This window comes from Syngnathus typhle, linkage group LG9, assembly GCF_033458585.1.
Source record: "Syngnathus typhle isolate RoL2023-S1 ecotype Sweden linkage group LG9, RoL_Styp_1.0, whole genome shotgun sequence".
NCBI classification, from domain to species: domain Eukaryota; kingdom Metazoa; phylum Chordata; class Actinopteri; order Syngnathiformes; family Syngnathidae; genus Syngnathus; species Syngnathus typhle.
In genome coordinates this window covers 505,785-524,856 of record NC_083746.1, presented here as the reverse complement: position 1 = coordinate 524,856, position 19,072 = coordinate 505,785, and the positions used below count along the sequence as shown (strand labels likewise).

At 56.6% G+C, this 19,072-nt stretch overlaps 4 protein-coding genes across 5 annotated transcripts; 2 read left to right on the top strand and 2 right to left on the bottom strand.

The window, feature by feature from the left end:
• Positions 1–609: 609 nt before the first annotated feature.
• Positions 610–4,194, top strand: LOC133159606 (integral membrane protein 2B-like). The gene is made up of 7 exons (XM_061286735.1): positions 610–874; positions 2,673–2,816; positions 2,902–2,970; positions 3,093–3,236; positions 3,363–3,473; positions 3,559–3,709; positions 3,797–4,194. The coding sequence occupies exons 1-7, from the start codon at positions 791–793 to the stop codon at positions 3,883–3,885; spliced, it is 792 nt and encodes a 263-aa protein (XP_061142719.1). The 5' UTR covers positions 610–790; the 3' UTR covers positions 3,886–4,194.
• Positions 4,195–4,921: 727 nt separating this feature from the next.
• Positions 4,922–6,331, bottom strand: LOC133159604 (trace amine-associated receptor 13c-like). Its single transcript, XM_061286733.1, has one exon. It carries the CDS (start codon positions 6,329–6,331, stop codon positions 5,150–5,152), a length of 1,182 nt encoding a protein of 393 aa, XP_061142717.1. The 3' UTR covers positions 4,922–5,149.
• A 1,166-nt stretch (positions 6,332–7,497) lies between these two features.
• On the top strand, positions 7,498–9,553 carry LOC133159605 (trace amine-associated receptor 13c-like). Its single transcript, XM_061286734.1, has 2 exons — positions 7,498–8,079; positions 8,150–9,553. Exons 1-2 carry the CDS (start codon positions 7,916–7,918, stop codon positions 8,928–8,930), a joined length of 945 nt encoding a protein of 314 aa, XP_061142718.1. The 5' UTR covers positions 7,498–7,915; the 3' UTR covers positions 8,931–9,553.
• Positions 9,554–11,277: 1,724 nt separating this feature from the next.
• LOC133159603 (SH3 domain-binding protein 4-like) lies at positions 11,278–19,023 on the bottom strand. 2 transcript variants are annotated; one of them, XM_061286731.1, is made up of 5 exons: positions 18,878–19,023; positions 16,056–16,195; positions 13,336–15,653; positions 12,253–12,441; positions 11,278–12,175 (listed from the first exon to the last, which is right to left on the bottom strand). In XM_061286731.1, exons 2-5 carry the CDS (start codon positions 16,177–16,179, stop codon positions 11,945–11,947), a joined length of 2,862 nt encoding a protein of 953 aa, XP_061142715.1. In that variant the 5' UTR covers positions 16,180–16,195; positions 18,878–19,023; the 3' UTR covers positions 11,278–11,944. The 2 variants fall into 2 exon arrangements, with proteins under 2 accessions (XP_061142715.1, XP_061142716.1); XM_061286732.1 differs by lacking the exon at positions 18,878–19,023 and adding an exon at positions 18,144–18,871.
• Positions 19,024–19,072: the final 49 nt, after the last annotated feature.

The window sequence follows — 19,072 nt, the reverse complement described above, 5'->3', positions numbered from 1 at the left end:
GCAGGCAGGCAAGCAGGCGGGCAGACAGGCCCAGGTGTTTTCAAATGTATTTTCCTCTATTTGATATGGGAATGAATGATTGCAGCATCTAATTCAACCCAAATACACCCGCTTGCCTGCCTGCCTGCGAGGCTGCCTGCCTGCGAGGCTGCCTGCCTGCGAGGCTGCCTGCCTGCGAGGCTGCCTGCCTGCGAGGCTGCCTGCCTGCGAGGCTGCCTGCCTGCGAGGCTGCCTGCCTGCGAGGCTGCCTGCCTGCGAGGCTGCCTGCCTGCGAGGCTGCCTGCCTGCGAGGCTGCCTGCCTGCGAGGCTGCCTGCCTGCGAGGCTGCCTGCCTGCGAGGCTGCCTGCCTGCGAGGCTGCCTGCCTGCGAGGCTGCCTGCCTGCGAGGCTGCCTGCGCGACTGCGATGACGTAACACGCCATAAGAATTGTTTTGGTTGCATTCAGCGGACTTTAGTATCCCAACAAACGCTCAATCACTTGTATTGTGAGTTGGGATTGTTTTTTGATCACGTATCGACACTCTCCTCGATGAAAGAATGATGCGATGCAATACGTTCTCCCACTTTTGTGACGTCGCTATTACGTTGAAATAAGGTTTAGGGTGAAAGGCAACCGGAAGCGTTGTGCCACATTCCCAGCGCTTCCTCTCGCAACAAGCAGCTCCACTCACAGCCCAAGTGCCGCCCGGAACAACTTTTCTTTTCTGTCGCTACTTTCACTGGCGCCACTGTTATTCGTACTATACATCGATCTTTTCTGACCGCCTTGGAGTTTAAAGCGATTCCGCGATGGTTAAAGTGTCTTTCAACTCAGCCTTGACGCTGAAAGAAATGAAGAAGGACACGGTGACGCTCCTTCCCGACCAGGACAAAGTGAGTGCGAGACGGAGAGAAAAAAAAAAATGGCTAACGCAGCTTAAAACTCTTTAAGTCGACACTCAACTGACCAATTGGCTTTGTAACATGCACGATGGCTTTCTTTTCTTTTTCTATACACCCCTCGATTATAGTTGATTCAAATGACCACGAGCGTTATACGCTGTTTTGGCGAGTCTGTTCAATTCGGATTTCCTTATTGACATTTGGCGTTATTTGGCCCAACTTTGTCTTGCCGCGACCAAATTTCTTCTCGGCTTTTAAAGTCCGTATCTCATAACTGAGCAGCGAAGCTTGGCGACGGTTTGCGCACTGCCCCAAAGTTGTTGTTGTTGTTTGAGAGAGAGAGAGAGAGAGAGAGAGAGAGAGAGAGAGAGAGAGAGAGAGAGAGAGAGAGAGAGAGAGAGAGCGAGAGCGAGAGAGAGAGAGAGAGAGAAACATGAAACGGTTCCGCTTTTTTGTGCACCAAACAAATGTCATTCCGAAATCAAGCCACGACTGCTGACTTGGTAGCTCTGGTTTCCTGTCATGTTCTCCCTCTGTGTTTCCTGTTTCCATAGTCTCTCTTTTTCCTGCACTCTCACTCACTCAGCACGCACGCACGCACGCAAGTCGGCACGATCGATCGTGTTTGCGTCAGTTAGTCGTTTTGGTGAAAAAGAGAGTTGCTTTTTTGTTGGTGAAAAAGAGGGTTGCTTATTTATTGACAATAAAGCTGCACTTGATGCCTTCTTGATATTGATGGGCACAATCACCGCCACGCCAGCCAGCCAGCCAGCCAGCCAGCCAGGCAGCCAGCCAGCCAGCCAGCCAGGCAGCCAGCCAGCCAGCCAGGCAGCCAGCCAGCCAGCCAGGCAGCCAGCCAGCCAGCCAGGCAGCCAGCCTTATCACAAGTTTGTTAGCGTGTATCCTGCTATGTGATGTCCTAAACACGGGATGTCCTGTTCTTTGTTCAAAGTTGTTTTTCTGAGAAAAACCAGGTCAAGGTAATCTGGCGTGGCGTGAGCCTTATGACGACGGGGTGACTTGAGAAAAGCTGCTTTATCTTAAATGTGGACAAATTGCACTTAGAGCGAGCACTGACAGGCAAAATGGGAAGCGCTCGTTCATTTCTGCTCAAGGCACTTTGGCCAAAGTTGTCGTCGTGGCCGCCGCAATGGATTAACCCATGTGCGTGGCTTCCGATTTTCTGCCGCCACTCGTGCTGGACCAGCTGCTCTGGTGGTGCTTAACCAAAGTGGCTTTAAGACTTGGAAGCAGGCAGCCAGCCAGCCAGCCAGGCAACCAGCCAGGCAGGCGCCTTATCCTCCGCCGCCGAGGTTGGATTTGGTCACCTGTTAGTTTGGCTGCCACTAAGATGCCTGGCACAAAGCAAAGAACACACAGGGAAGAATATTCAAAACCTTGCCATGGGCCTGGCGCACAAATGGACACGCGCGGCCACAAAGCGTCTGGCCAAAGGACCGGCTGAGCCGCTAATGGCTAGCCATGAAACATGAGGCCACCGCCGTTGCGCCGATTACATAGTTTTCCTCCGTCCTCTGGCGTTTAGGCGTCGTAAGGAGCCTCCGCTCCCTCGGGAGAAGCCAGTCGCAACTCGCAAAATGCCTTTGCTGTGAGTCAGCGGACACAACTCCGACATATGTCGGGCGTGGCGTGCGTGCGTGCGTGCGTGCGTGCGCGCGCCGGCCCCTTCCGGGCCTGTTTGTTGACAAAAAGTCAAGTGTCAACAAGTCATCGCAGGAAGTCAATTTTGGAGCGCCTTCATGCATACTCCCTCCCTCCCTCCCTCCAGGACGCTGAGGCGGCGATGGCAGCGGCAGGGCTCCTGCGCCGGCGGTCCCAAGCGTGGCGCTGGTGCCTGTGTCTGGGTCTGGCCCTCATGGTTTCGGGGATGCTGGTGGGCGGGGCCTACCTCTACCGCTACTACGTTCTGGAGGTGAGCGGCGGCGCGCGTATCTTTGCGCAGGCCAGCCAGACGGCAAAGGGAATGTGACAACGTTGAGGTTTTTTTCCCCCGGCAGGACAGCCAAGTGTTTGTGTGCGGGGTCAACTACCGCGAGGAGGACCTCAGCCTGATGGAAGTGCAGCAGGTCAGCAAAGCAACCATTTGGTTGAAAGTTTGTGACTTCTGGATTAAAAGTCACAAATCATTGGGGATTTCTTACGAGTCTGGAAGGTGGAGTTTGAAAGGCCAGAGTGGTTTTGAGCGCAGGTGGAGGCGGAGCTCTCCAAGCCTCTGAAGCAGCTGGAGGAGCAGATCCGGATTCTGGAGCGGGAGCAAGTGGCGCTCATCAAGGTGCCCGTGCCCGACTTTGAGGACGGCGACCCGGCCGACATTGTGCACGACTTCCAGCGGGTGAGCCTCGCCCGCCCGCCCACCGCAGGGCAGGGCAGGGCAGGGCCCGCCGCCTTGGTCGCAAGACGGCGGGCCCTGTGACCCCCCGGCTCTCTGTGACCCCCCGGCTCTGGCTCTGTGCGTCAGGGGCTGACGGCCTACCTGGACCTGAGCCTCAACAAGTGCTACGTGCTCCCGCTCAACACCTCGGTGGTGGTGCCGCCCAGGGACTTCCTGGAACTGCTGATCAACATCAAGGTGTCGCCGGCAGCGCTGGCCCTCCTCCTTTCATCTGGCCAGCCTTGAAATTGCATGAATGGATGGCATTTGTGGTTGAGCGCAGGCGGGCACCTACCTGCCGCAGTCGTACCTGGTGCACGAGGAGATGGTGGTGACGGAGCGGCTGGAGCACAGCGAGCGGCTGGGCGACTTCATCGGCAAGCTGTGCCGCGGCAAGCAGACCTTCAAGCTGCAGCGCCGCGAGCGCATCTTGGGTATGACGTGACAGGTGGCGATGGCGGCGGCGGCGGCACAATCAGCAGCGTCCATTGCTCCACTGGTTGCTGCTCTTTTGTCCACAGGCATGCAGAAGCGGCAAGTTCTCAACTGCCGCAAGATTCGCCACTTTGAGAGCAAGTTTGTGGTGGAGACCTCCATCTGCCAGTTTTAAGCCGCCGCCCACTTTTCCATCTGTTCTTATTTCACGCGTTCCTTGAATGAAAAGGTCAAGGCGCCGCCGCCGCCGCCGGCACTACTTAAGCGTTGATTTGCGTGACATTTGTGAGGGCACACCACGGATGCTGGGGCTTTTCTTTTTTTTTTTTTAAACACACTTCCTGACTCATTAACTGGACTTTTCTTTCCTGTTGGCTTTAAATTGATCAATTTGTTTGTGTGTGTTCCGGGGGGGGGGGGTAAATAACTATGTAATCTTTGTACAGTTCAAAAGAATAGAAAATAAATCGTTTAGCTGATGGTATTTTTTTGCGTCTCAAATGAAGAGCACACCGTCCAAAGATGAAACCAAAGATACGCGTACGTAGATTATGACCGAAGTGGCCACAAGGTGGCGCTACTGTCCTGTCTGAACGCTCATCAAGTTGCTGCAGATTTTTCTTTTCGGGGCTCGTTGCAATGCAATGCGAAAATAAAAAAATCCGACTCGTCGCTTCCCTCGAATGCAAACAGAACAAATGAACGAGACGACATTGGGAGCGAGCCGAGCCGAGCCGATGGGTCGAAACAAGGAGCGGGTGCAAATGAAAGCGCAACCAGCAGGCCGGGCGGAAATTCGGGCTGCTCACAAGAATGCACAAGAGGACGACGACGCGTGCAAAACATGAGGAAAGCATTTCCAAAATAGAAGATGGAGGGAAAACGTCAAGTCTATTTTGAAGCAAGGAATCCCTTTATTTTTTTATTGAAATGTCAGCTGGACGCCTGTCACGAACTTGAAATTGCGAGCAGAGCCGGCGGGCGTTCGGGCGGCTGGTTTACTGCGAGCAGAACCGTTCGTGGGCTCGGACAGCATCGCCACACACACGCCAAGTGCTTTCATTGTTCCAGCCAATGTCCGGAAACCATGGGGGTGTTTTTTTGGCGGAGTTTCCCATCCATTCGATGGATGGGCGCTGTTGTGGCTTTACGCTCTGATACACCGTGGGTTGCTTATTGGTTGTTTCAACAATAACACACGGAGGCAAGGATGCAGTACGAGCCCATCTTTACTGCCTGCTCAGTCAACCCGTCACCGACCCCCAATACAGACAGACCAACACAGTCGAGCCCCGAGTGCTCGATCCAATCTACCACAGGCGCGTCGACGACTCCAATGGTGCCGACTGTTGACGAGGGTGTCGCTCGCGATTGACGTTTGATTTTCCTTGCTGATGGCTTTGGAGTGGTGCAGACGCGCTTCTTCCTTCGCACGCACGTCAGAGCGCCAGTCCCCGGGAGCCCGGCCGCAGTATGCGCAGCGTCACCACGTGGCCGGCGGCTCTTCGGAACCACGGGTAGAACAACGCGTAGATCAAGGGGTTGGCGCACGAGTTGAAGTCAAAGAGGTAGAGCAAATATTGCGCCGCTGACGATGAAAAGCTCAGCCCGCCCGCCAGAGAGTAGATGTAAAATGGACAAAAGCACATCAGGAAGACCAGGACCAGCACCCCGAGAGTCCTGGCCGCCTTCAGCTCCGACTTCTTGGCTCCGCAACGGCGCGCTTTGCCGCACGCGACCCGGGAGCGCGCGGCCCGCGCCTGAGACAGGGCCGCCGCAAACACGCGCGAGTACAGAGCCACGATGGTGCCGAGGGGAAGGACGAAGGTCAGCAGGAGGTCCTGGAGCCCCGCCTCCAGATCCACCTCGATCAAGCACTGGCCGTAGCAAGACCGGCTGGTCTTTTGCGGCCGGGCCAGCTGAGCCCTCAGAAGGACGCCGGTGTGCAGGACGGACAAAAGCCAGCAGAGACACACGCAGCCTTGAACTCGCCTCAGCGTCACCGTCAGGTTGTAACGCAGCGGGCGGCAGATGGCCACGTAGCGCTCGGCCGAGATCAGCACCATGTGCCCCACCGAGGCCGACGTCGCCGTGAAGGCCACGCAGTGGTACGCCAAGCAGGCCGCGTCGCCCAAAGCCCAGCAGCCGGCGCTCATGTAGATCTCGCCCGGCCACACCAGGAGGCCCACCAGCAGGTCGGACACGGACAGCGAGAGCAGGAGCAGGTTGGTGGGGCTGCGCAGACGCCTGTCGCCACAGGCACAAGCAAATGACGCACACACGCACCCAATAGAGCCCACACACTCCACTCGGCCTGCGGGAAGAACGTGCCTGAAGTGGGAGATGGCCACCACCACCAGCAGGTTGAGCGCCACGGTGAGCAGGCAGACGGCCGGCAGCAGGACGCCCGGCAGCAGGACGCCCGGCAGCGACGGGGGCTTCCGGCACGACAGGTTGCCCAGCTGCGGGAAGCACGCCTCCCCCGGCTCCATGCGGACCGTGCTCGGCCCGCGTTGTGCGACCACCTCCGGCCGGCCGCCGCGTTTATGCTCCCTGGCCCCTCCCTCCCTCGGTCGATCGGGTAACTCCCATGGGATCAAAGTTGCTTCAAAGTATGACATCACGCCAAGTCATACAGTGGATTGCACACCCTTCTCTCTTTGCCTTGTGTGCGTGCGTTTACAATAGCAGGAGTTTGATTCAGGAGCTCGGTCGCCCTTCTGACTTGGGCACTTCAAGACAAGAGTTGCCGTGGCCATCTTGTCAGAACGTTGGAGTCACTATGCCTTGGCCTTGCTTCAAGCTAGAGCAGGCAGCTACTGAGAGCTTTTGGCCTCCAAGCAGGTGCATCTCCATGAAGCCAAAGACAAATTCCTCATTGGCCACGTCCATCGGAGGCCATCTGGGATTTGCAGAGCAAGTGGCCGTGGCCGGGATTGGCTCATTCTTCTCCTTTCTTAACTTGCGCCATTGTCCCAAAGTCCTCGAGAACTTTCGGCAGCTCTTCTCGTGATCATAGATACATAGAGCGATCTTTATTGTCATTGTCTCATGTACAACGAAGTTACAGATGACAATGGCCGCGGGCGGGGCTGAATTTTCAGACCGTTCGTCTTGAACATTTGTCATTTTCCCTTTGGCAAATGCACTCGAAAGGCCGCAAAGCTCGGTCGGCCTCGGCTCCGGGACGGTGGTGACGTCAGCCAGCGGATGGAGAATAACAAGCGTGTCGAGAGCCTCGCGTGTTGTCCTGTTGTCTTCACACATCCCTCACTAATGGGTTGAGGTGTGAAAAAACACGGCGGGGGCGCTTGGGGAAGGGAACCTCCACGGACGGCCCGACGTCCTCGCGGGAGGCACACCTCGCTGGCAGATGCCTTTCAGAGCATTGCATCAAAACATGTTTTGCCGCTTTGCGTTTGTTTGTCCGTCCGTCCGTCCGTCCGTCCGGGCCAGCGCTGAAATGCTGGAATCCCACTCCATTGTTTGGAATGACATTGCGGGAAAAGGCTCTTTTCAAGACAAACCAAAAGCCATTTGTGCGTGCTGGTGACCTTTTGGGAGCCAAAGTCAGCAAGCAGCCAAAGCATGGCTTAGCAATGGCACCATTTTTGCCCATCTGGCAAACTCCAGTGTACTCACTCCACGAAACTCTCCTTTGGCCTGTGGCGTTTGTGACGCCATTTCAACTCTTTGCTTTTGCTGGGACATTTTCCTAGCCAACATGGATCGGTAGCTAGCTTCTGTTGCCGTCGCGTCGCCTCCACCGCGGGTTTCTTTTGGACCGTTGCCCGGCACCGGGTGCCTCGGCGGCGCTTCGGCCTTGTTCGCGGCCTTGGGAAAGCGCCAGCGCGTCCGTGCGGTTTGTCGGCCGGCCGGCCGTCTGCCAGCAAGAAAGGCATTTTCCAAATGGCCCCTCCCTTTTGAGGTCATGGATTGCAACGTTAAATACGGATGGCGCGTTCCTGGCCAGCTTGTTCTGTTGCCGGCGGCGGCTACTCTGCGTCTGAGTTTGAGGCCTGTAAAGCTGAGGCCACCCTCGGAGGTAGGATACGCAGCCCCCCCGTCCCCCCACCCCATTCTGGGTCGGGGCGCCGACCAATCAGAGGAAGAAGCGGCGCGCCGGCGAGGGGAGGGGCAAGTCAGCGGCGGGGACAAAGACGGCACCTCCGACCGCTGAGACTGGACAGAGAGAGCGCTGTTTGATGGAGCGCCAGGAGCTGTGCTTTCCACAGCTGGGCAACCTGTCGTGCCGGAAGCCCGAGTCCGGTTGGAGCCACGGTGTCTTCTGGACGCTTGCGCTCTACTCGGTCTGCACGCTGACCGTGCTGCTGAACCTGCTGGTCATCATCTCCGTCGGCCACTTCAGGCAGGTGGCCCTTTCTTCCTAACCTTAGCCAAGGCTCTTTTTCCTCATTTGCTGGTGCCTGTGGTGACAGGCGTCTGCGCAGCCCCACCAACCTGCTCCTGCTCTCGCTGGCCGTGTGCGACCTGCTGGTGGGCCTGCTGGTGTGGCCGGGCGAGATCTACCTGGAGAAATCCTGCTGGGCTTTGGGCGACGTGCTGTGTTCTCTGTACAACCTGGTCTCCTTCACGGTGACGTCGGCCTCGGTGGGCCACGTGGTGCTGGTGTCGGCCGAGCGCTACGTGGCCATCTGCCGCCCGCTGCGTTACAACCTGACGGTGACGGTCAAGCGAATTCAACTTTGCGTTTGCGTGTGCTGGTTCTGCTCTCTTCTGGTGAGCGGCGTGTTAATGAGGGAGGACCTGGCGCACCCCGGCCAGCACGCTTCTTGCTACGGCCAGTGCCTCATTCATCTGGACTACGAGGCGGGCCTTTTCGATCTGCTGGTGACGTTTGTCCTTCCTCTCAGCACCATTGTGCTTCTGTACTCGCGCGTGTTTGCGGCGGCCCTGTCTCAGGCGCGCCGGCTGGCGCGCGGCAAAGCGCGCCCTTCCGGAGCCAAGAAGTCGGAGCTGAAGGCGGCCAGGACTCTGGGGGTCCTGGTCCTGGTCTTTCTGATGTGCTTCTGTCCGTACTACTGCGTCTTGCTGGCGGCCGACAGCTTGCCCTCGTTTGTGCTCCACGCGTACTACCTCAACTCCTGCGTGAATCCCTTGATCTACGCGTGGTTCTACCCATGGTTCCGAGCGGCTGTCAAGCACCTGCTCACGCTGCGCGTGCTGCGTCCGGGCTCCCGGGGGGGCCACGCGGCATAGAGTGGCGCCCTCCGGGCTTGCTTCTTGCCAGAACACAGCAAAGCGGAGACGCGGTCGTGCCACGCCGCACGTCTTCTCGCTCTTCCTTCCCGTGCGTCAAGCTGCCCAACGAGTCGGCGGCGGCGGCCCGAAACCTCGACCGCCCGCCCGCCGCTTCCTCCCCACTTCTTTCCCCCAGCTGAGCCGCAAGTGTAGCAGCCAGCCAGCCAGCCAGCCAGCCAGCCAGCACCACCAGGCGGCGTTGAGAACTTTTGGCCACCAGTCAGTCACACGGTGTCATGGCTTGGAGAGAGCAAATCTGCAAGTTGGGATCGGACCTGACTCCATGCCGCAGTGCAACCATCCACTTGCCACTCTATGCCAAGCAAAGGTTTGCCATTAAAAGATGTATGCTTGCATTGCAACTATTCAACAACAATTAGAAGTGCAACTATTGAAAGAGACTTACGAGAGAGAGTTCCTGCTGATTTCCCTTTATTATTGTAGTTTAATTTCTATTCGCAGCAAGCGACAACAACCACAACCATTCGAATGAACTTGTGCAACTCTGCAAGGAAGAAGGGGCAACTATGAGCTCCCCCAATGGAGGTGTGCAAGGTGACTTTTATCAAGCCTGTTATTAAAACGGTCTCTTGAAACTACTTTGGATTTTCTACTCATGAGTGATATGCCGACCAAATGTTCTCAATGGTGCTGCTGCCTGCTTCAGGGGCGGGGAACCGAGAGCACTCCGATGCTACAGTAATGACATCTTCGAATTGTTGAAAGGACAAGTAATATTCAAGTTTGAAACGCAATCATATCTGCTGCGTCAGTGACGAGTCACAACAAGGACCGCGCTTGGTTCAATTTGAATGGAGCTTTCTCGGTTACCGGAGGCAGCCACGCCACTTGACTGTGCAGCGAGCGAGCGGGCCGGCCGGCCAGCCAGCACTACCGGTGGTGACTACTAACTGAGAATTGCAAACAATTTGAAGCCCTCTCTCATCCGGCGTTTACATGTAAATATGCAGTGGCATCATTAGGACACTTTTGTATTCCTTTCTTTCTTTTTGACCTCGTGTAATGAATTGTCAGGCCACTTCATTCGGGGGGAAAAGTGCCACCACCTCCTGATTGGCTGTTTGATCTGTGACGTCACTTGGACACTCCAATAACGACACCGCTATTTTCAGGTGTAGCTCAACACAGCCCACTTGACTCGGGAAGAAGGTTCACTCAAAGCGAAAAGTGACACCGCACCTCCCGATTGGCTGTTGGACCTCTGACGTCAGTCAGTCGGTCGGTCGGTCGGTCGGTCGGACACTCCATTAGGTACACCATCACTGGCCCCACCTAATAACAGGCCGTTGCGTTTGAGACTTGGAGTTGTCCAAATGAATTGAAAGCCACAAGTCATCTTTGTTTTTCCGCATTCTAGCGGTTGGCAAACAACAATCCCAAGTCATGCAAAGTAGCGACAAACAAGATACCACGTATGAAAACGTCACTTCACTCCAAGTGACGTGCGGTGAGGTTCACGACTGGGGAGGCACTGACGTCAGCTCCAATTTGTCCGGCACCTAACCGTGTCACAAAAAAGCTTGGTCTAGAGTGGCTCATTCATGATTTAATTGGAATTAAAATCTCAAATCAGCAGTCTTCACACATCAAAACACTCAATTAAGCACGTGGAATCAACAACTTGAAAAGACGTGTCGAATCCAACCTTCTAACTCCGGAGTTGCTCTTCCTTTACTGATGACCTCCGGCTTGGAGCGAAAAGCCATCGTTGGAAATCGTTTGGAGAAGTCATCCTCCATTGCAAAACGGAAGGGACAAACAACGAATGGAAAAGGAAAGAAACGGACGACTGCTCCTCTGCTGTTGACCGTCAATTGGAAGTGGAGATCTCTTCTTCTGCAGGCTGACAGGCAGGCGCATGAAGCGTCCCGGGATCACTAGCACCCCCTGCCGTAAGGCTGGGGAACCTTTTTTCCTTGCCTTCCTAAGTAAGGGCTCTCGTCAAAGCCGTTTTGTTCATCGAAAGAAACACGACCTTACGGCCATGGCCATAGCCATGGCCATAGCCATGCATAGCCGTAGCCGTAGCCATAGGCAGCCGTGTGATGGATGACGCAATCCTCAGCGGAGACAAGGCAGCAAGTTGGCTCCTCCGAGCGCATCGTCTTCGGTTTGAAAAGAACGATCAAAATTCAGCGAGTTGAAAATGATACAAAACTACTGAAATGAAAAGGAAAACGACTTGACGATCAAAACAATGGAATTTGGTTTTCCCCATTTCGCTTGCCTCCTCTGACCGACCGCACGTCCGTGATTTCAAACAAAAAAGCAAAAAATGGCAAAGTCAAAGATGAGCTTTTTTTAATTTAAAAACAATGCAATTTCAAAGTGTCATCAGTTTGAACGGCGCATGGCAAGTGGTTTTCTGTCCTATTTGTGTGTACGGCTCAATGCGATCCTCTAGAGGTCGCCCTCTGCACACATGACTTTTGGTAGCCGCTCCAAAGCTGCAGGCTCAACAAATCGTCCGTCAGCTAACGACAGACACAACCCAACCCAACCCAATTCAGCCACCGCCACCGAGTCGTGACCTCAACGCACCGGAACCCCATACTGCAAGAATGTGAAAAGTTGGCACAAAAACAAGACAGCGTGTCTGTCGTCCCATTTGATTGGAACACAACCTGACATCAAGAACCTGACCTGCCCACATCACCATCGGAGTCTACAAAGTGACCCAACTACACGAGAACCGAAAGAAACGAGTTCGGTTGCACCCAAAAGCTCCCAAACGAGAGAATGGACAGACAGACAGACAGACAGACAAAAAAGCAAGGTCCAAAAGAAGAAAAGCTCCAAAACAATGACTGCCCGCTTTTGCGGTCCTGAGCATTCGGCAGGTCGGTCGGCTGACGCCAATTCATGACACCAGTGCGAGCACAGCCGAGCGGAAAGAAACACGGACATGCGTGTCGAAAACCGAGTAGAAAAAAGGTCCGACGGCAAAGGCGTCAGATGGCAAAGTCGTCCGACGCGGCCGAGGCGGGGCTGAAGGCGGAGCTCCGGAGGGCGTCCAGGCAGTGGACCAGGAGCAGGGTCCCGCTCAGGTGCTTCCAGCGCTTGGTGATGGGACTTTTCATCCGGTCCAGGCCCACGTGGAGGTCCTGGATCACGTCCCGGTAGCTGTCGCCCATCTGAGCCGCCCAAGTCACCAGGAAGTCGTACGCCGGCTTCCACATGGCCTGAGCCGCGACACGCGCACATGTTAGGGCTGGCAACGAACGCCGGAGCGAGCCGGAACCAGTGCGGGCGCCATTACCTCGCTGTCCACCACGCCGTTCTTGTCACGGTGCGGCGCCTCGTAGGCGTCCATCTGCTGACGGGAAACCTTGGCCAGGCGCTCGGCCAACTCCCGCCAGCGTCCCGCCACCTCCACCGCCGTGGTCAGGAGCACAAAATCCATGACCAGGCGGGCTACCAGGCCTTGGCAGTCCAGCTTCAGAAGGGCCTGAAACGCACAGGTTGACACGTCAAAGGCCACTTTGCTCTGCTTTCCTAGTAATAGAGGCTGGAGCGAGCGGATCAACTCCGAGGTAGCCTTCCTTAACGACTTGGCCTCCACAAAATGCCAATTCCGAAGTGGCCACTTCCCTCGCTCTCGTCTGATTGCTTCCTTGGCCTTTCTTTCATTCTTCTTCTTGTCGTCATTATTTTGCCATTCCGGCCCATTTGAGACGTCCCCGCCCGCCCGGTTCCTTGCTACGCGTGAGCTCTGACCCTTCCGTCGGACCGACTCGAATGACTTGGCCACCGTTTTCATTCATTTCATTCCCGCGGAAAAGACCGAGGGGGGCGCAGGGATGAAATGAAAATGATCGCCGCGAGTAAGCTTCGGGAAGGTCAAGCGGGAGGGAGGGAGGGAGGGAGATTTCTCCTCCTCCTCCTCAGCAGGCTCTGGAATCAACTCTTATTCGCTCGGCAACACTTTGCTTGCACTGCGCGCTTGCGACGCCCCGGGATCCGCCTTCAAGTCATCGGGACGTGGCGTTTGCCCTTTGACCTGAGCGCAAACGCCACTCGAATGGGCACTTTTCTGATTGCTGGAGACTCGGACTTGAGCTGAGCTTTCTTGTGTTTATTGAGAACAATGAGGCAGGAAACATCTGCCGGCCCCAGATAGCTCACGAAGAAAGGCACACGGTCGCACCGGATCCTTCATCTTAAGTAACTTCCGGTCTGGACGGAGAGGCAAGCTGCTGCAACGGCAAAATTTGCCACCGCGCTTTTGTGACCGAGCGACCGACGCTAGAGCAGGAAGGAAAAAGCCAGCGGAGCGCCAGCCAACCGGCAGGTGGGAACGGACAGCTCGGACCTTCTACCAGCGGGCCGTTTGCGGGCTTACCGTGAGCAGCTCCTTCTGGAAGGACTTTCGCTCTTTGCCGTCCGCGTTGTTGCAGTCTTCCTTCAGCTTCTCCAGAACGCAGGCCACCCTCTCCGGTTCGCTGTCCAGCTCGGCCCGGCAGAAGTGCGTCACGGGAAGGTTCTGGTACCCGAGGGCGTCGGCGAAGGCCCGCCAGTCGCCGATGTTCTCCATCAGGACGGTGCGGACCGAGGCGTAGATGTAGGTGAGGAACTTGCAGGGCCTCAGAACCTGCTCCAGCAACAGGGAGGTGGTGAGCTCGGGCCCGCTAAAGGAAAGGGGCCGGACCTTTCCCGTCAGCAGCAGCACGTTTTTGGTGTGGACCAGTCCCACCCGGCCCTGGCAGTAGCCGATGTACCATTCTTTGGTCCACAACTGGCCCTTCAGCTTGACCTTCTCCTCACTCAGAAGCGCCACCACGTCTCCTTTCTTGTACTCCAGCAGATAGGTGTTCTTGGTCTGCCGGATGACCGTCTTGATCAGCTTTCCGAACCTGAGGTTGGCCACCCGGCGGTCGTGGAACACCGGGTACTTGGTGGCGACGGCGAGCGGGGACAGGATGATCTTGCCCACTTCCTTCTTCTTCAGGAAGCGCCGCTGCATGGACGTCTTGGGACCCGTCCTGGGCGGCGGCGTGGGCGTCTGAACGCAAAACTGGGCCAGTATGGCGTCGCGCTCGTCTTTGACCTGGATCCTCAGGGTGAAGTCGGAAAAGTCGGCGGCGGCGCTGTCGCGGCAACTGATCAGGTAGACCAGCCGGCTGACTTTGCCCAGTTTGATCTGGAAGGCCCGGATCACTTTGGCCTGCTCGCCGGCCTTCACCTCAAAGTTGGCCATGTTGGAGTAGACCCCGACGCGGAGGTCCTGGGGCCTGGACAGGACAAACTGGTGTTTGCCCCACAGCTGCAGCGCTACCGGTGGCGAGGACTGCGCCTGCTGCTTACCCGCCTGGCTCACCAGCAACGACTTGGGGGCGCAGTCGTGACCGAAGGCGGCCACCACCGTTTTGAAGGAGGGGTGGATGTGTTTGGGTCCGTACACCCCCAAGGTCATCTTTTTGTCCACGTGATCCCACACGTTGCAGTCCGGAGACGAGGACTGGGACTGCGCCACCGCGCAAACGTACATGCACGGCTCCAGGTTGTCCAAGGACACCCGAAGCGTGTCGCCGTACAGGGAAGCCTGCGAGACGGGGGCGTACGGCCCCTCTTTGCAGTCGCTCCTGACGCACGCCATCCGGGCGCTTTGCGCCTTCACCGCCACCGATACTTTCATCTCCAGCGTGATGCCGCTTTTGGTCTCCATGTTGCTGAGCTTGAGCTCCACCACCGGGCCAGAGATGGTGCAGCGATCGTTGTTCAGTTCCAGAGGCGGATCTAAGAGCGCTTTGATGGAGATCTGCTGGCTGTCTCCCTCGGCGACATGTCCCTCGGGGACGTGGACGCCGATGTCGGTGTCCGGGAGCCGCACGGCGCCTCCCGAGCCGTCCAGCCGGCAGACGACGTTGCTCTCCACCGGCTGCGTCTGACCCCAGCCGGGACTTTGGCCCAGAGAGTCCAAGTCGTGGCAGGACCTGGCCAGCTTGCGATGGCTGAGCCACGCCGTGCGGAAAGCCTCCCTGCTCTGAAACTGCTCCGGGGCCGGCGCTTTGAGGCCGCCGAAGAAACCGCCGCCGCCGGACGTCGGAGGGTTGGCCTGCAGGACCGACATGTCGGACAGACTGTAGGAGCGCTTGCTTCTGAAAAAGGGGTTATCCCTGGCGAGCGGGTTGAAAACACTCCCGCCAGAGCCGCCCCCGATTGGGTTCGGCACGGACGGAGCGTCAAAGAGAAGAAGATCAGCCGACTTCTCGTTGTCGTTTTGGTCCAGCGGCTTTTGAGGATCGCCGTGCAGGAACGGGTTGGTTGAGGTCTGTGCGCTGGCAAAAGGGTTTCTGTGATGGAAAGCGGTAGGCGTCAGAATGACGCCGGCCCACTCTCCGAGTAGGTCCATTTCCGAAGCCGTCTCTTCCCTGGCGTCGCCGCCGCCGCCGCCGCCGCCGTCTATCATGCCGCTGTCGCTGAAGGAAGAGTCTCGGAGACCCACGGGCTCCACGTAAGCGGCCGGGATGTAGCCCATCTCCGTGTTGTTGTGGGCGTACCACCACTCGCCGCCCGACGTGTCCAGAACGTAGAGTCGGTCGCCTTTGGAGAACTTGAGCGTGGTGAAGCTGGACGGGCAGTAGTCCTTGATGGCCACCACCTCTCGGGCCGTGCCCAAGCAGGCGCCGACGTCCAAGCGTAAGGCACTGGGAGAAGGCACTGGCAACACAAGAGGGGCGGGCGGGCGAGCGAGCAAGCGAGGCCGTCAGCTACGTCAAGAAATGCCGCGCATCTCACCAGAGCTCCGTTCCAGCTTTTGCACCGGCGCCAGCGACTTGTTCAGCCAATTTGTGGGCTGGCCGCCCCACCACCTTTGCATCCATCAGCCTTATCTCAAACGCTTTGAGTTTGTTTTGTAAGACGGACTGTGGCTCAATTTATAGTTACAAGTTAGTTTGCTCCAACGAAAACTTGTTTGGACTTTAATCAAAAAGAGGAGAAAATTAAAAAAACATACTGCGGCAAAAACCTTAAGCACGTTGTCCATGTTTGGCTGGAGCCCTGCTAATGCTAACGCTATTACCAATGCTAACGCTGACTTTGACCCCGGCCTTAGCTTACCTTTGACATCAACGAGGCCGGACTCGGACACGCCGTCACCGAGGTCGATCAGCGTCCCCTCGGACCTGCAGCGAGGCAGCAAAGCGTTGCTATTGGCCGTGCTTCTGATTCGATGGGCGGCCATGACCGCAGCGGATTCCCTGGTGGCAGAGCAAAGCGCATGAAATGAGTGAACGGTGAGTCGTGGCGCCCGCCTCGTCACCAAACGCCATTGCTGGATTCTGCCACCTTACGTGATTGCGTTTTCCCCCCCGTGCATTTGTGGGAGGGAGGAAGGGAGGGAGGGAGGGAGGGAGTGAGGGAGGTAGGGAGGGAGGGCGGGAGGGAGGGAGGGAGGAAGGGAGGGAGGGAGGGAGAGAAGAAACTCCCCGGACTGGCATTTGGCGAATGTTCCCACTGTCCGTGCGCAGCGGGAGCAGACGCCCGTGTCGACGCCCATGTGCGCCTCGGCTCCGGTCGCCCCGGTGACGGCACATCTTCCTTTTCAAGACGGCCTTTCGGGGGACACTTGGGGCAACTTTTTCTTTTTTCATCATAGCAGTAAAAGCGGCACCCCCCCACCGCAGTAGTAGAAGCGGGCCGGCCAGCCGGCCGGCCGGCAAGCAGGAAGTGAGCGGCTGAGGAGGAAATGCCTTTGTGATGACAGTCTGAGACCACTGGAAGGTCGATCCATGGGCACTTCTCTTGCACTAGCGCCCACGTAGCCCGACAGCAAACACATGACCTGAACGTGACTCCAGCTCCAACTCAAAGTTGAAGTGAAATCTGCACTTTGAGCGCCCCCTCTCTTGGAGGGATGGAACTACAACAAGCACTTGGCCAAGACGAACAACCACCCAAACAAATCTCGACTAACCCTAAGGCCCCTTTCCAAAAAAGGCTTGTGCATTCCTTGGAAGAGTTTTGTTTTTAGGCCCTGACGGGACCTTCCATTCCCAGATTGTGGGATCTGGACGGGAGGAATGCCAGGAATGTCAGTCCCTGGAATGACATCGTGAATTATTTCGGAGGAGCTGGCAAAGCGATCGCCATGACGACCGCAGCCACCTTCCCACCGATTCATATTTTCCCAAACTAAGGATGACTGTTTTGGAACTGACTATTGTTTAGGGATGGGAAAACACCACCAGCAGCACCCCCACAACAAGAAAAGACCTGAGGGGCGATAAAGTCTGGCTGGCTGTGCCCAGAGAAGGAAAATGCAACGGCCAGTCGGTGGTCACCGTTGCGCTTGGTCATGGTCAGCATGCGCTCCCGGCAAAAGGCGCGCCGTCGGTGAGCAAACAAACATTTGCAAGCGAGGTTGTCACATGCTCGCCGGCTGACACCAGCCCGTGACGCGGGAGCGGGGTCTACCCCGAGGGAGGGAGGGAGGGAGGGAGGGAGGGAGGGAGGGAGGGAGGGAGGGAGGGAGACGAGGCTCCGACCGGCCTTATCCAAGATCACGTGCGCTGACGGAAACAATGAAAGTCATTCAAGAAGCAAGCCCAGACCTTTGCCCGGACCTCCACGCCGGGCCACGCTCCGCCTATGTCAGGCCCCCTAAAAAAGCGACGTTTTCTGCAACTGCATTTTTTTTTTCCCTCACACCACGCCAACGGTAGGTTATTATTTCATGCCTTAAAGGCTCTTTTGCTTGAATGGGATCCCGACTCGCTCTCCTCGGCAGTGTGAGAGCGTTTTCATCTGACAAGATTGGAGTTAGCGTTCCGACCAGTATGTTCTGCTTGTGCCATCAGTGATGGTCTGAACTTACACTTCCTTGGCTATCTATTGATCCTTCAATGGATTGAGAGATCACTTGCAATGACAAGAACTCTTTTTCAGGTAGGTCAGTGTTTCCTTCACAGCACAGGCGTGGTAGCTAGCCACCAACCTGCTTCTGCTTCTCTACCTGTCACTGGTACTGATGGTACTGATCTTGCCTCCCATCAATTGTTGGCATGGCATGTATTTAATTTGACTTTGGTGGGTTAGGGTTTCCTTCTTCTTTTTTGCCCAACTTATCATTTCTGTTTGAAAGCCATAAAAAGTGATTGAGCCCATAAAACGGATACATTGTAATTAGGAGTTAATTATCGCAATTACCTTTGGTCAGTCAAATGGTTTCCTCCCACTCAACACGTAAAAGCAGTAGAAAACATTGCCAGAGAATACAATCCATTCGCGATTTGAAGTAGTTCATTGCAACAATGAATTGTAATCATTGATGAATTGCGTCTATCGGTTTCTTATTGAAGTCGAATCACTCGTGAACACAATTGCCCTTTCTTTGCGCTCGCTTGTTTTTGCTTGCTTTCCATGGCGAAGGCGGCATTCGGTGGCCCCCTGCTGGCCTGGAGTGAACGCGACGCCTTCCACTCCAAAGCATCTGGAAGCGACAGACAGCGCGTCCCCTTTCATCTCGGGATATATCGATCTCCAATCAAGCTAATCGCGGATCGAACAAGGCCGGATGAGCCCGAGGAAGCCTGCGGACCCGAGGAAGCCAGCGGAACATCCGCGTTCTTCATCTCCATGGCAACCGCCGCGATCTTAACCTTCCGACACCGTGACGTGTTGGACGAGGAGCAGCCGAAGCTCGGCTCGGCTCGGCTCGGCTCGCCTCGGCTTAGCTTCGGAGCCGACTCGCTTCAGTAGCCACGACTACCCCACCACAAGTCAAAGTGCATCAAACAAAGTCCGTTTTTGGAAGTCTTCCTGCCTCCCCACTTTGCTCCCGGGCTGGCAAACTTTCCATGAATCCGTTAACCGCGGCGACGACGACGGCGAGATGAAGAAGAAGAAGAAGAAGAAGAAGAGAAAAAAAGATGGCAGCTCACCGGCGAAGCCGCCGACAACGCCGCCGTGGAGCTTCGCCTGTCGGTCTGCTTCTGCTGGAGTCTCCGCCGACGAGCGAGCGAGCGAGCGAGCGAGGGAGGGAGGGAGGGAGGGAGGGAGGTAGTGGGAGGGACCGGGGGTGGGTGGGGGGCGCCCGTCCGCCTGCCCGCCCGCCAGGCCGGCAGCGGCCAGCCCGG

Bases quoted from the DNA above. Each gene is read 5' to 3' on its own strand.
- LOC133159606 (XM_061286735.1), top strand. From the start codon at position 791: ATGGTTAAAGTGTCTTTCAACTCAGCCTTGACGCTGAAAGAAATGAAG. The intron at 2,971-3,092 runs GTCAGCAAAGCA...TTTTGAGCGCAG, and splicing joins GCCTGATGGAAGTGCAGCAG to GTGGAGGCGGAGCTCTCCAA. The intron at 3,474-3,558 runs GTGTCGCCGGCA...GGTTGAGCGCAG, and splicing joins AACTGCTGATCAACATCAAG to GCGGGCACCTACCTGCCGCA.
- LOC133159604 (XM_061286733.1), bottom strand. From the start codon at position 6,331: ATGTCATACTTTGAAGCAACTTTGATCCCATGGGAGTTACCCGATCGA.
- LOC133159605 (XM_061286734.1), top strand. From the start codon at position 7,916: ATGGAGCGCCAGGAGCTGTGCTTTCCACAGCTGGGCAACCTGTCGTGC. The intron at 8,080-8,149 runs GCAGGTGGCCCT...CTGTGGTGACAG, and splicing joins ATCTCCGTCGGCCACTTCAG to GCGTCTGCGCAGCCCCACCA.
- LOC133159603 (XM_061286731.1), bottom strand. From the start codon at position 16,179: ATGGCCGCCCATCGAATCAGAAGCACGGCCAATAGCAACGCTTTGCTG. The intron at 12,442-13,335 runs GTAAGCCCGCAA...TGTGCGTTTCAG, and splicing joins TCCAGAAGGAGCTGCTCACG to GCCCTTCTGAAGCTGGACTG. The intron at 12,176-12,252 runs GTAATGGCGCCC...GTCGCGGCTCAG, and splicing joins ACGGCGTGGTGGACAGCGAG to GCCATGTGGAAGCCGGCGTA.